The 15439-nt window shown below is 46.9% G+C and overlaps 5 protein-coding genes across 5 annotated transcripts; 1 reads left to right on the plus strand and 4 right to left on the minus strand.

The window, feature by feature from the left end:
* Window positions 1–1758: 1758 nt before the first annotated feature.
* N7511_000369 (type III PLP-dependent enzyme) lies at window positions 1759–3272 on the plus strand (the record flags this gene model as incomplete). Its single annotated transcript, XM_057122794.1, has 4 exons — window positions 1759–2008; window positions 2109–2504; window positions 2561–3127; window positions 3181–3272. 4 exons carry the CDS (start codon window positions 1759–1761, stop codon window positions 3270–3272), a joined length of 1305 nt encoding a protein of 434 aa, XP_056988527.1.
* A 718-nt stretch (window positions 3273–3990) lies between these two features.
* N7511_000370 (putative clock controled protein (Ccg-8)) lies at window positions 3991–5476 on the minus strand (the record flags this gene model as incomplete). The annotated part of the gene is made up of 2 exons (XM_057122795.1): window positions 3991–5228; window positions 5299–5476. 2 exons carry the CDS (start codon window positions 5474–5476, stop codon window positions 3991–3993), a joined length of 1416 nt encoding a protein of 471 aa, XP_056988528.1.
* A 2742-nt stretch (window positions 5477–8218) lies between these two features.
* Window positions 8219–12286, minus strand: N7511_000371 (RNA dependent RNA polymerase; the record flags this gene model as incomplete). Its single annotated transcript, XM_057122796.1, has 2 exons — window positions 8219–10768; window positions 10847–12286. 2 exons carry the CDS (start codon window positions 12284–12286, stop codon window positions 8219–8221), a joined length of 3990 nt encoding a protein of 1329 aa, XP_056988529.1.
* Window positions 12287–12310: 24 nt separating this feature from the next.
* Window positions 12311–12925, minus strand: N7511_000372 (uncharacterized protein; the record flags this gene model as incomplete). The annotated part of the gene is made up of 1 exon (XM_057122797.1): window positions 12311–12925. One exon carries the CDS (start codon window positions 12923–12925, stop codon window positions 12311–12313), a length of 615 nt encoding a protein of 204 aa, XP_056988530.1.
* Window positions 12926–13407: 482 nt separating this feature from the next.
* N7511_000373 (putative amino acid permease) lies at window positions 13408–15283 on the minus strand (the record flags this gene model as incomplete). Its single annotated transcript, XM_057122798.1, has 5 exons — window positions 13408–14647; window positions 14707–14860; window positions 14921–14927; window positions 14983–15041; window positions 15124–15283. 5 exons carry the CDS (start codon window positions 15281–15283, stop codon window positions 13408–13410), a joined length of 1620 nt encoding a protein of 539 aa, XP_056988531.1.
* Between the last annotated feature and the right edge of the window lie 156 nt (window positions 15284–15439).

The raw sequence follows: 15439 nt of genomic DNA on the forward strand, positions 1-15439 counted from the left end.
CGCAGGTCCACAGTATTGGGGGGACCCACGAGGCTTGATGTCTGATCACGATGAGCTGTCGCTACACTATGTGAACTTGTATGTTGCGAATGTCGTCTCATTATCCCAAAGTTCGATGACAGAAAGAAGAATCAAAATTCACTTGAAATTCCGTAGGCTTTGCTTCCCCGGGTGATCAGGTAGGTGTACGGAGTATGTAAGTGCAATTTCCCTTACTGGTGGAGTGCTGCACTGCGTCACTCAGCAGGTTCCAATAGTAAACCCCGCCCAATGAGTAAACAAATGTGATGCTGTGAGCGAATTATTGGCTTGTTAGCTACGTCGTACACAGGTTGAAACCTTTGTGCATTCACCCTAAGGGTGCCCTAGAATGCCCCAAACCGAGGTAATTATTGGGAGTTGACAGCTATGTAAATTGCTGCCATAAACCCTGCTACAACGTATGTGTTGATTTCTTGGAAATAAAAGGTCATTCGTTTGCCGACCCTAAGTGGAACTGGGTAAACCTCCAACACAGTGAAAGCACATGTGTGGAGTACAGGAGTGTCGATGCTAAGTTACCCAGAAAAGTCGAAAAGTCCAGAGTCCAAGGCCGGAAATTGCGTTGTTTTCCCCACAGGTCAGATCTGCAAGTATTTCAGTGTCTAGTACAGTAGGATTTCAGCTGTTGAAAAAGCAAAGACAAAGCAATGCAAACCCCAGGGTCCCTTTTAGTGGCGCATCTGATCGCAGTATAACAATTGGTCTATAAGCCCGACCGGGCCAACATATGTGCATGCACTTAGGACAGAAAATTCTGAAACGAAAGGATGCTGTACTTCACTTACCTAGTGGGGGGGGTTAGTTTTCGTGGCCTTTTCCTGTTGGGCTTCAGTCGCACCCACTGGAATCGGCGCCTCACATCAAGATTCAACTCTCAGGGTTCCTGCATGTTAGCATGATTTTGATTTCTATGACACAATAATATTCAATTAGACCGCCACTACTGCATGTATAGGATCTCAATGCCTTAGTTTCTTGGAGCATTACCCGAGATTTACCAGCCCTTTTGTTTTGAGTCTCAACTAAGTCTACTTCCCTATACTGCGCGTAGATTAAGAACAATAATATTGAAAATTGCATATTTTAGTCTAAGTAGGGACTTTTAACTGTATGATGATGTATTCACCTGGATTTTCGCCATACTGTACATGTACAGCTCGCCATTCTCACTCATTAGGACTCCACACTCAATCCACCAGCAACTACCAATGACCGCATCACATTCGGCATAATCCTCATCTGTGCAGAAATGCCTCAATCCGCTGATCGTATTCCACGATGCAGCTCCATGCCTCCATGACCCGTGCTGCACATACTATACGCGAAGCCTCAAAGGACTCGTCGACTAGACCTCGATGCAACTGCCATTGGCTCTCTCACAGCTTAATTGGGTCTGGTCAGAAGCACTTGACTTAGTACAGACCATGAATTATTCCGTCCGGGGGAGCTAAACGTAATGAAGAATTGTAATTGCGTGCAAACCTGCTTTTTTAATGTCTTTTTGCTTTTGTTTGCGAGCCAGGGAGCCGCAGCTATCAAAGCTCTATAAACTAGCGTTGTGCCCTGTACATGAGATCTTAGATCAAACACCACTTGAGATACCTTCATACATTTGGTAACATAGTACTTTTTGTCACTTGATCTCTTGTTATGTTGTTTCAAAGTTACAATTTTCAATTTCCCCATACTATACTCGACCGATTCATCTCCACCGTCATGGCTCTGATTTCCAGTCCTCGTGAGACTATCCTTCCTAAAAAAGTCCTACACATTCCCCATAATGTTGAATATCGGGAATCTTCCCCAGGCGAGCTAGTCGATCTCGCAATTGAAGGCAACATTGCGCGTATAGCAAAACACTCTCTTGTCGGTGGTGATGAATCGTTCTTCGTTGCCGACTTAGGACAAGTCATTCGACAGCATCGTCGTTGGATGCAGAGTCTACCAGAGATCCGCCCGTACTATGGTATTAGATCTTTCTCTTTCCATTCCCAAACTACAAAGATGGGACACCCACATCTCTATGATTCTCTCAATGTCTTTTTCTCAAGTTAACATAATTTTAGCCGTCAAGTGCAATTGCGATCCAACATTTCTCAAGGTCCTTGCTGACCTAGGGACAAACTTCGACTGCGCATCCATAGAAGAAATACGCACAATTCTCAATCTCGGTGTAGATCCTGCCCGGATTCTATTTGCAAATCCTTGCAAAGCACCTGCAGCCATTGCATTCGCACGCGAAGTTGGCGTGCTACGCACGACATTCGACAACATCGACGAACTAGACACTATAAAAGCACACATGCCCGAAGCCCAACTGCTACTTCGAGTCTATGCCAACGATGATAGTGCTTTCATCTGCTTAGGTGAGAAGTTCGGCGCACAGCTGGACACAACGGAAGAATTATTGTCACGAGCGTGGAAACTGGGCCTGAATGTTATTGGTGTTAGCTTCCATGTTGGTAAGGCATTCGCGTATTGAAGAACACAGCTTATCGAACTTGCTAACGCGGTCCAGGAACCGGAGCCACAAACACAGAATCCTTCTGCAAAGCAATCAAAGATGCACGGGTGGCATTTTCACAAGCAGAACGTATAGGATTCACTCCCTATCTTCTTGATATTGGAGGCGGGTTTCAGGACGATTGTTTCGAGACCCTAGCCCCATCTCTTCGAGATACAATTCGGTCTGAATTCCCTGCTGGTATCACAACTATCGCGGAGCCAGGTCGATTCTTTGCCCGTAGTGTTTATACCCTGGTTTGTCGAGTGATTTCACGTCGGCGTCAGCTTGGAAATGCAGCTACTGCTGGGATTCCGGATATGCTCTATCAAAATGATGGTGTTTATGGGAATTTCATGAATGTGATCATGGAAAAAGAGATAATGGTTCCTTATTTGGTTCAAACCAAGAAAAGCATTACTTCACATAAGACCAAGACCAATGGCAAAAGTGAAAAGCCTGATGAATATCGATATTCGGTTTGGGGGCCTACGTGTGATAGCACTGATTGTGTTGTACGTGATGTGACTCTTAAATCGGAGGTCAAGATTGGTGATTGGCTTAAGTATAAGAATATGGGAGGTGAGTCTTCTGGTTATATTCAGTGCCTATGAAGCAAGCTAACCTCTTCACAGCGTATACCACTACTACGGCAACCGAATTCAATGGGTTCAGTAGTAAATACGATATATTTTACGTCAACAGTGAGAGAATGCATTCTTACTAGGCTGTGGATTTTATAATATGTGTTTCGGTTTTCATGATGTTATTAGGGGGATTTCAAGAATGGAAGAATGTCTATTCCAAAAAGAGCTTCGATTCAAATTTGTTGTGACTCTGAAGGCTTTCATATATATACATCGGGAGTAAATGATGGGTTTCAAGGCAGGAATGATACACTGGTCTGGTTCATGGGAGCAAATAATGCACAGAAGATGGGTAGCTGAAATACATTGCCATGGGATGGATAGATCATAACGATACTTCCAAAACAGCAATTGGAAAGAATTAACAAAAACCCGAGGCAGCCATATCAGGCTTTGGAATAAGAGTGCAACGTGGGAAATGCAAATTGAAATACTTTTAGACCGATGAATAGCCTGAATTCAGTGAGCTTGAGCCAGCAATCTCTTGCGTATATCTATTTCAAAAATCACAAAGACCATGACCATAATAGAGGATGGCCCAGCTCGTCCCAAATGAAACAAGCACCGCATTAACCAAAAAAAAAAAAACACCATAGGCTCATTTCCGAGAGGTCCTATCAATAGAAAATAACAAAACAGTGATAATAACAAAAGAGGATATCAATCATGAAAGACACATCACAGAACATAAGGTCAGAACCAAAGAGAGAGATAGAGAGAGTATAGACGAGTAAGTAAAGATGTAAGAAAATGAAACAAGAAACGAGAGTTAAGAGTAAAGCAAACTCTTGGTTAAGATTAAGCCTTCTCCATACCAGACATCTGAACATCTTCCCCCTGAGCAGTCTCAGACAGGACAGGTTGCTTGATGTCCATGCCGTAAGGTTGGGTATCAGGAGTAGCAGCGGATTCACCCTGCTTCTCCGGCATATCGGACCCCGGTCGGTTCTCGGGTCGTTTCCGACCCAGGCGCTCACACCAATGCTCAGCACTGACCAATGTATCATTGACGACACCACTGACTTGGGCCATCATGTCGAGACCTTCATTGGCCAGGACAAGGATACGATGGGCGCTTACTGTTGCATCGGAGGAAGCGGCTGGAGAGTCCGGTGGTGGCTGCGAGGTCGATGCAACCTGGAAGCGGTGCGGTAAAGAGGTGAGGTGTCGACGCACCAAATGGCGAGCGTTCTCGGGCAGGGCACCACCGGCGTACTTGGACACCACGTCGACTACCTGCTTGAGTGTCGAAAGGACATCTGCCTTGACGGCTTGAATGCGCTGGATCAGGAGAGAGGCGTTATCCTGACGACTACCCCCAGCTTCAACATCCTGTGATTGACCTGGGTGACGAGCCTTTTGGTTTTCCCACTCGGTCACGGCGCTCTGCAGAGCTATAATCGCTTTGCCGAGTCGTCCGTTGGCCCATCGAAGCCAGGTCAGGCAGTATTGGAGACTGCGCAGAGATTCGTCGCTCATAGCAACACCGAGACCAGATGTTGAAATAACTAGTCGGCTCTGCCATGTCGGCGAAGAACGCCGTCCTTGCTTCTCTTCATAGTGGGGTGACCTGATTTCGTCATACGGGGGTAGTGACTCGGACATGGACAGGTCTGATGAGCTCCGCGGTCGTGATGGATTTGCTGAACTGTCCTGGCCTTTCTCAACATCCACCGTTCTTGGCGACACGTTTTCGTCCATCTTGCGTCGTTTTTTGGCGTGCTTAAAGTCCGAGGTTGTGGAATCTCGTCGCTGGAGTGCCCAACGAAGACCACTCTCGACACCCGTCTTGCGACCAACTGTGCCGACAGTATTTGCGACGGGCGAGCCGATGTTTCGCTCAATAAATTCGGCACCGGACTTGAAACGCGGCGAGTACGACTTTGAGGTTGCGTACGCAGACACGGAGCCGTTGATCGCAGAGGATATCAGGGGATGAGAGGAGGTCAACAGTGACAGTAGTGGCTCTGGTGGTGGTGGGTCCGGCGAAGCGATGGGAAGGGATTGTCGTGATGCTCGAGGAGACTGGCCGAAGTCTGCGATACGTTAGTTGAGTTGTTTGTCGTACAGCGGCCTCCACCCAGAGCTGGGCTCGGCATATCATACCGGAACGCAGTCCCTCCAAGGCCTGCGCAGCCTCGATATCATCCATAGATAGTACACTGGCAGCTCGACGTGAGCGATCCTCTTCCATCATGGAGGAATGGACATGGTGAAAGGGAGAGAACGAATTGGAGGTCAGAGGGCCTGTGGCGTTCTTTCTAGGGATTTTCGGGGCATCCATGGCGGGTCCTTACAGAGGGGAGAGTCCAAGAGATTCGGAGTTTCATCTTCACGTGAAGATGTCACTTGAGCCCCTAGTCCCGATTGGGAAGGTTAGTAAGGATCACATTCATGGTACCTCTGTCGTCATACAGTTTACTATGGGCCCCCAAGTACCTCTCACATGCAAACTCCCAACACTTCCTCCCAGCCTAGGTTGATATCCTTTCCCCATATCGAGATTACCGAAAACCTTTAGCCAGAATATGGACTGCTCGCCTTTTTTATGATTTGTCCCCGGGTTGGGCCAGTCTGACATCCCAATACTGGTGGGAGAATCTTTACCCAAAGTATACAGTCTCACCTTGAACTGTCTGTCCTACAATCCAAGAGCCACCGCTATGAACCCATGCTAGTTGATCACTACTAGATTTTCAGCTTGCCATCCCTACCAATGTGACTCGATTAAGTTAGAACCGTTCATGTACCCCAACATACGCTAGGATATGATTGTACCACCTAATATGCCCCCTCTTGAATCTGTAGGATTGTCTGTATCATGATGAAATTTGGAATAACATTATACGTTAATGATAGCAGATAAAAAAAAACTGACATATCATGTAAAAACAAAAAGTAGATCGACAGCTATGTGATTCGAACACACGCGGGCGAACCCACTCGCTTAGCAGGCGAGCGCCTTAACCACTCGGCCAAACTGTCATTGGTGTGGCAAATTTGCCTTTCTAGCAAGTTATAACCTTGAAAGTGTTCAAAGGGAGAAATATTGTGAGAGCATACTCTAATGCGGGTGTGATACAGTATAGAACGAAACTGCCTTCGTCTATCCGCTTCATAAATAAAATTGATACTGCAAATCATATAAGCCAAAGTTCACTTTGCAATCAAGATAATTTTTGCCAATGCCAAAAACCCGAGATTGTTAAAAGTAAAGCATGGTGGGACTCGCTTGGGAGAAGAAAAGCTGGAATGCACCTAAACCGCTTTCATTGGGTAGAGGTCTTTGCAAATCAACTTTTTAAAGACTTTTTATTTGTTCCCTGGTTTTAACTTTTCTTTTTTTTGGGGTAAAATTGCTTTGTCCTTTCTTGTTTTCTATCTACAAAGCAAACGTTGCCAACAAAATATCTTGGACACCCAGAGCATCAATATTGTTCTATCTCCTCTTCAGAATCATTTGATTACAAGTTTGCTACATGAATTCAACTTTGCAAGCGATCACCATAACACGTGACAGTTTGGCCGAGTGGTTAAGGCGCTCGCCTGCTAAGCGAGTGGGTTCGCCCGCGTGTGTTCGAATCACATAGCTGTCGTATTTCTTTTTGTCCTTGACAGATATTTTTGTGTTTCTCATGTGCTCATTGTCATGAGAGACTGGCTGTGCCTTCTCCTGAAACTTGATAGACTACAAAGTCTCACTTAAGGATAATAGTTGGTGACTATATCAACCAAAGCTTGGATTGTTAATTCTGTACGGAACGGTCTTGGATCAAGTACCGCGTATAGCAGACATGACAGAACGGCAAGTCTTTAGAACAATTATATCAGTTGACTGGTTAGGGACGAAATAGGGAGGTTCACCATGAGATCTATGTATACTTGCAACGCATCTCCCAGACACAAAAGTAGTGTGATCGAAAATACTACAGTAGGCACAAGAAAAACTTAAAAATCGACTTGATAGTGGTTTCTATAGGAGCCTAACTAGGAAAGCCCTTCTAAACAGCATTGAGCTGGTGGCTAGATCTACATTTAGATGTTTTTGTTTGTCTGTTTAACGTTAAAATGTAGTCTCAATAAGTAGCGTAGAAGAGACAACTTTCTTCAATGACGACAGTTTGGCCGAGTGGTTAAGGCGCTCGCCTGCTAAGCGAGTGGGTTCGCCCGCGTGTGTTCGAATCACATAGCTGTCGATTTCATTTTTGCCATTTTATTTTAGAATATTGAAAGCGATTATTTCACAAACTACAAAGTATTGTTAATTTACAGGGCGCAGTGGTTCTGATTTTCCTTCTATGTACATGCGTCCACACGGATACGTCAACCCTTAGTCTGGTATTTGTAACCTATCTATAGAAACAGCAGTATGAAGTCGACAACATTCCTTCGCCAGCCACAATCTACTCAATATGGCCTCACCGAAATCCTCACTCTCAGTCACATATGAAATGCATTTATTTCCATCACTCGGAATACGGTCCTCCGCCCTATCACATGTAGCGGTGAAAGCCAATTAGCCGTAGCAATTTACCCAAACGAGAACGAAGCCAATTTCCCCAACGCCAAGGTGTACAAAACGTACATTTGTATGACTAGGCAGTTGAAGTCGGCATTTAACTGTGACTACGGTTCTTGTAGGCTCACAGTCTCACCAATGCAGGAGCCGTCCGTTCCGTTCGGCTTGATGTCTGTGGAGAGTTCTGTACTTGTGAAGTACTTGATCGTTCTTACGGCTACCTATTCAAGTCTGCTGTAAATGTTTGAATTGTATCTTGGATCTGTGAGTTTTGATGTTTGTTAGAGTAAATCAAAGCTTTCTATGTACACAGTATATCAACATGTGATGTGTCCGAGGTCCATCCACTCCTCACATACACAACAAACGTATTGACTTATGTTGTACTACGGTGTATGGCAAATATGATCATCACAAGGGACTATCCCTCGCTTTCAGATGAAAAGAGGGAAAAAGGAAAAAAAAAATCACATGCATGGTCATCATAGGTAATTCATTACTCGTGTCTCATTCGACGGACATTCCATCATCCCAATTATGGGAATAACCAACCGGGGCACCTTGATCAACGGCGATCAAACCCTCGATGGCTTCTGTGCCTTCATATTCATCCCCAAAAGTATCGTTATTGCCGGGCAAGTCATTGACTGTAAGATGGGAGACCATCTTCTGGTTGACTCTGTAACAAGCAAGGACCTCATTGGTAATAAGGCGAGAAGCCGAGCAAGACGCTTTGATCTGACACAATGTTTCGCCAAAAGCGTGCATGACGAATCCTGAGCGCGGATTTCGGTGATATGCATACGATGCGAGCACCTGTAGCCACTCACTCCGACTGTTCTGCCAGGTGTGAATAAGGGGATGTGTGCCCTCCGGGAGAGACAGGGCACAAGCGCTCTCAGCAGCTTGGCGGGAAATGGCGGAAAAGCTTGCTGCACTTGAGGCTCTGTGGCCCTGGCTCCATAGCTTAAACAAGTTGTCGACTGATAATTGAATCTCGCGGATTGTTTCTTGTAGGTCGTGGGATCCTGGAAGGCTATTTCGGGTCATTTTGACGACTGAGTCCCATGGATGCAGGAGGTCTTCGTCTTTGTTATCGAAGATCTCGCTCTCGGGGAATGCATCGTTCAACTTTGACAGGATCATGCGTAGCTCACGATTTGCGACTTCAAACTTCAGGTAGTCGACGATGTTTGATATTTTGGGCTTGCGGTCCCCGTTTCGATATGCAGGGAGTGCACATTGTTTGGGACTTATTGTTTTGCGATACGCCTGCCAGGCCTGCTCTGAGAGGTGAACTCCACCTTTACGGCCATCAACAAGATGGCTCAGTAGACATGCTAGCTCTTTGGCTTTAGGAGAGTCAATTGATTCATCATATGCCAAGTTCTCATGTTCAACCGTGCATCGACCCAGATTGGACATGGTAAGATTGAAAGCGAACGCACTTTCTAAAAATTCTTCTGTCGATTCCAATTCAGCCATTTGAACCGACTCTTTAGACAGTCCATAGTGCTCTACAGGAAGATCCTGCGAAGGCATAGGGGAATTATGAAAGTTCTGAACGATCATCGGATCCCAACAAACCCATGGCGTATCACCGTCGTAATCCCCACCAGACAACATATGAGCCAGCGGTATATCACCCTTTGTGGGAAATACAATGACGTCTTTGAAATGACGGAGCTCATGCTTCCACACAGCTCGGCACCGTTGAATATCCGATGGATAATGAGCAGGGAGTCGACCAACAAGAACATCCACGCCATCAATCAGATTGTCTTCAAATTGGCCTTGTGGATCTCGCCAGTTGTTTGAGAATCCAAAATGAACCTCGCCAGCATTCAAGACACCGTAAGGGTCTGCAATGCAGTATGCATATGTAGACAAAGGCACATGGATCTTGAGCTCCTCGAGTTGTCGCTCCAGAAGCCATGTCAGATACTTGCGGAGCTTGACTCGCAATGGATAAAAGCTCTGAGGCTCGAAGCCAGCCTCCGAGAGCCGGATAATAGTCTCTGCATCATTCATCATCCACTGCTCCAAGCCCCGCGACTTAATAGTTGTATTTTTGCCCGACGGTCTAAGCTTCTGCAGGAGAGCTCGACAGACAACAGGGCTGTTAGATTGTAGCACTTGAAAGAAATCGTTGTAGAGAGCCTGTACACTATCGCGCGTAAGCTTGGCAACGTGTTCTCTGACATGCCCTCCATACTCAAGGATCGAAAGGAGCTGGATATTCAAATCAACAGGGTGGAGTGGCTTGGCCCAATTAACAACCTCAAAGGTCAGCTTCTCGTCGTCAACAGCACCCACCCAGTCCTCGGGATGCGGATGGATTTTCAACTGAGAATCGGAGATCTGGATCCAGATGTCGTTGTTTTTCATGCTTGTGATGCTGGATTGGTGTCGATCGACCATCCAGAGACCCTTTGCTCCTGCGATTCGGCCCTGGAAGCAACTGGGCGTGGCGGAGGTTATTCCTAACCGATCGCAGATTTGATTTGCAAGAGTTCTTGACATCAATGCGCATCCATCATTCATAACGGTGCTGTTCGGGTAATCTCGCAAGCGAAGAACTTGTGTTGTTTTCAATGTGACTGTCACAAAGGTCTTTGATAGACCCAGCGATAGCCGCTGGAAGAGTTTCCAGTTGGTCTGGTTGTTATTTGCTATTTTGGGCATATGCCATTCCAGTAATGCATCGATACCCATTGGGGTATGTTGGTCACTCAGTTGTCGAGGAGGGCTTATCTGAGGCGGTAGTTCACATCCATGATCGAAATCTTCACCGTCGACAGCAAAGAATTCCACACGAAATCGGGGCTCGCTCTTAGATTTCCGTTTGTTCTTTACTTCTTCAACATAGAATGCCCTCCACGTCCGACCCAGACATTGGTGGTCATTCCTAGTAAGCCAAGCAGCGATACTCTCGCGAAGCAGTGAAGGATGCGAATCTCGCCGCTGATGCTTAGGAGGCCGAGTGAGTGCTGGAACAGTCAGAGACAAAAATCTATCCGAGCCAAATCGTCTATGGAAGCGGCATGTTCGCTCTGGCTTGAGTGGATTCAGATTTAGTTTGAGGATTCCCGGCTCGGATTCTTCACACTATTCCATGTCTCCAGATAACACTACAACTTCAGAGTGTTCATTTGTCTTGAAATAGCCAAGGGCAGACTCCCAAGCCCGGCCAGATGATCGCTCCGGGAGTGGACGGTCACCACGTTGACTGTGTCCACTCATCCATGACCAGAATCCATCTTGGCTGCTGGATGGAAGACGATCACCAACAAGCATTTTGTTGAGGGGAACACCCCATGCGCGTCCTACGCGTTCCAGCTCATATCTGAAACGCAGAGGAATTGTGCCTGGAATGGAATGTTCCATGGCAAATGGCCCATTAGACAAAAGTTCATCGATCAGCTCTTTTCCCAGCAGGTATTTTGTCTCAGCAGGGTCATGATTGACCATCATGGAGGTAGCAGCGGCATCCATGCTTCTATTCATTTCGTCGCTGATCATATACCCAACTACGGAGTCGGCGTAGGTTGATTGCGTGTCTGTTGGCTCTGTGATTTCCGTCATGACTGTATCAAATGACTGGTCCATGCTGGTATTCCGAGAATTCAACATTGATGAGTCCGTAGTTGAGAAGGTGGTATTGACAGACTGGATGTTATCTCGGGGTTGTTTATCGGATGCCGCAGTAAGCCTTTCAAGCAATGAAGGTTTCTTGAATTCGCTATCATCCTGGGCTGGACGGCCGTCACTGACAAGTTTGCTTGTACCAAAACCAAACGATCTTAAATCCATTTGTTTCATTGGCGATTGAGATGGTGATTTGGCCGCTTTTGGACTTTTGGTCGGAGCTTTTGTCAGATTCTTTGTCGGAGCTTTTGTCGGAAACTGTGGAGAGCCTGTGATTTGTGTCGGTGAATGAAAGCTCACAGACCTAGTTGATGGCGGCTGAACAACATTCGAGTCTCCTATTGGCTGAGTGACTGTCGTTTTTGCCGGCGATTGAGCAGTCCGGTTGTGTTTCGTGAAAGATGTAAAGCTCGCTGAACTCTGCGCCAGAGATTGGAAGCTCCCTTGATTCATCAATGGTGACTGTCCAGCCGCATTGCTCTTAGCCTGCGATTTCAAGCCGCCTTTATCGTTGAGAGGCGATGTCAAGCTAGCCGATCTCTGCACAAACGACTGAGCACTGTGATTCCTCGATGGTGGCTGAACCGAATTGGTCTCTGTCGGAGACTGGAACACCCCCTGTGCCTGAACAGGCGAAGTAAAACTTAAAGCCCTCCTCACAGGTGACTGTCCAAAATTTGCATGTCCAGGCGACTGGAAACTAGCCGAACCACTCGAAGATTCAACAGCGCCATCCCCATTCTTCCCCAAAGACGACTGCCTAACAGGAACAAAGGGCAAATCCTGGACAGGTGAACTAGACGGCGTATGAAAGAGCTCCTCGTCCTGATCCAGATCTTGATCCTCAAAGTCGTGATCCCCACGGGGATGATCATGATCAATGGAAAACCTTCGTTTTTTCTTTGGTGATAAGCGCACAGAAGTCATCGGGAGATTCTCTGCTAACCTTTTCTAGCCCACATGTTGCCGAACATGACTTCGAGCATACTCCAGGCTCTGATTTGGACTCTGATGCTGGTTGGCGTGTTTGTGACCAGTCGTTGAAGTCGAAGTCGAAGTCGAAGTCGAAGTTAAGAAATTCCGCGTAGATGTCGTCTCAACACGCCCATTCGTAACCATGTACTCCTCATCTTCGATCAACTTAAGCAAATATCGCATGCGATCGGCTCTGGCCGATTCAGAAACACTCAAAGTCCGACTCAAGGATCGCGGGAGATCAGACGGTTCAACAATCCGGGAATTTGCGGGTGTCATCACAGGATAGCTTCTCGCAGCTGAACACGGAATCCTCCCACTCTCACTCACTCGGTTTATTGGTGCTGGTGGTTGAGCTTGACCAACAACCCATTCCCTCAAATCCACCACCAAGCCATTTGCGCAACCCTTGTAGAAAAGCGGACGGAGTCGCTTGTAGATTTGCCATGGGGGTGATGTATTTCCTTCGCGAGATGAGGGAGATTCAATGCCTGGCACTGGTATCTCGAGGGAGAACTCTCTGTTTAGGGCTTTTATGTAATCTGAGAAGGACTGTTTTTGGCGTTGCGGGGTTGTTGGGGTTTGGGCCATGGCGGGCGGGTTGGGGTTTGGCCCATTGGAATAGGCGAAAGGCTGCATTGGAGGATATGGGGAGGCATGAAGAAACTAGGGAGTCGGGACTTGGATCTGGCTATGCTGCTTCGTTTTGTTACTTCCAGTGGACTGCCAAGGGGGGGGGATGTAAGCAAACAAGGGGATGCATTGAGACTAGGATTACTGGCTGATGCGTTTGGACATATGAAGGACAGAGAAATGAAGTTAAGATGCAGATAATGATTACGAGTCAAAAAGCAAACAGGTACTTTTCTTCGAGTGGTTGTCCTGTCAATGTTTAGCCGCCTGCTGTCTCCGTAGTGGGGTATCAATGGGACAGTCTGAATGTACAAGATCTTGTTTGCTACTAGAGGAGTCGGAGATGCGTGTACCCGTTTGCCATTTCCGGGGACCAAAAAATAATATACACGTTTGATGGAGAGCAGTTATAAAACCCTCATGCTCCATGTCTATAATGCTCAATTCCCTTCGCCCTCATGTTCAGGCTCGTTCTTGTCGGTCCACAGATCAGCTTCCATGGGGAGAACACGCTTACTGTTGACAACAGCCACCTTATAACCGATAAGCAGCATGATATAGAAAGGAATGCTGATGTAGGATGCAATGAATGACCCGACATCAAATTTTCGGGCACCGGCCTCGTAGCTGAAGGCATCAATGACGATGGTGACAGCAATGAAAAGGCACAAGACGAGAGCTAGACAAGTACCCGGTAGACCAAAGCGAGCTCTGAAAGCAAGATCCTTATCAGGAATTCCTTGGGCCCTTCGGGCACGCACGAATGATATGTGGGTAATCAAGATCGAAATCCATGTCAGAAGGCCAAGCATGGTGACCATGTCTACGAAATATCCGAACACGACGGTCGAGTCCTGGCGGACATTGAGATAAGCAAGCGTTGCCATTGAAGAACACACTCCTAATGAGTAGATCGGAACGCCGCGACTGTTGGTACGTGATAGGAATGCAGGAGCACGGCGCTTAAGTGACAGATCGCACATCGCTTTGGTAGCCAAGTAAAGATCGTAGTCAGCAATAGACAAAACGAATAACAAAATACATGCATTTAGCAAATCAGGCAGCACCGAAATCCCAGCCAAATATAGAGCAGCGACGAAAGCCGACGCCGCAGCTTCATGATTGGCTTCGCTGTTGAAAGCCACGGACACCGAGTCTTGCGGAACAATCATCCCGAGAAGGGTGATTGCGAGAAGATGGAACACCATGATCCGGTAAAAGGTATTTTTAATCGCCCGCGATGTGGCCTTTTGAACATTCGGAAAGTGACAGATACCCGATCTCTCACTGCCAATGTACGCAAACGTAGCCGAAGACATAGTCGAACAAGTGATATAGAACTTTTCAAGCAAACCATGCGGATGATGGTGATGAGAGCCAAAGGGACCAGGATTCGACCAATACCGAAACCCTCTGCGGTCGTGATCTGGCCCTCCACCCAGCGCAATAACCGTAGACAGGATCATGAGTCCAATCATGACTACCAGTTTGAACGAGGAGACATAGAACTCAATCCGACTGGGAAACTTGTGGCTGATACAGTTCGTTGTCACGATAATAGAGAGAAAGATCGTAATCCACGCTCCAGGATTGACTCGTTCAGCATCGACCCAGTAAGAGACGACAAGTGCCGCAGCAGTCAGCTGATTTGGCGTAACGAGAGCGTATTTCAACCAAAAGCTGCAAGTGCATCAGTAACCAAGACTAGTTCGATGACGTTCTATGCGCCGAGGACTTACATCCAGCCCAAGCTGAACCCAAGAGCTGGATCACAGAATCGAACAGCCTGGTCGGCTACTGTATATGGCTTCGGCAGCCATGAAGCGACCTCGCCCAATGCAGAGAGAACAAGAAAAACGGCGAATCCGACGATGGTATATGAGATAATTATGGCTGCGGGCTGTGTCGCATAAATATCTCTGTTTATATCTTTGGAGGGTATGTAACACTTACTCCGCTCCTAACTGATGTCAGTTTACCTTCCACTGGACTTATCTCGGGGCGAGAGAGCTTACATGGACAAAGCTCTCTCCCGTTCCGACCATCAACCCAGTTCCAATGGCCGATCCGATGGCTGAGAGCTGTCAGTATAAGTACCTTGAAGGGGAACGTGAATCTCCAGACTGATGATGCTAATCTGCCGAGGTGTCAATGACCCGTAGATATCGGCGAAACCAGTTGCTGGTTCATTTTGATGAGCTTCGGGGGATCCAACAGACTCGTCCTTATCGGGCGGGTGACTGGTTCAGTGGTGGTAGGGATGGGCTGAGATGGTGTCGGCCGGCGGCGCGCAAAGATCATACATAAGCTCCGCATGATCGAAATCTAATGGAAATATCGAGAAAGCGTCGGAGAGGAGAGGAAATGGGAAGAGAAACCATGACTGTAGATCAGGTAGTAGCCAAATTGGAAAGAACGAAGGACACTTGATGGGATCACGGATCATTGGGATATATTTTCTATATGCAAAAA

The sequence above is a fragment of the Penicillium nucicola genome, assembly GCF_028828085.1.
Source record: "Penicillium nucicola strain IBT 29836 chromosome Unknown utg000001l, whole genome shotgun sequence".
Classification (NCBI taxonomy): Eukaryota; Fungi; Ascomycota; class Eurotiomycetes; order Eurotiales; family Aspergillaceae; genus Penicillium; species Penicillium nucicola.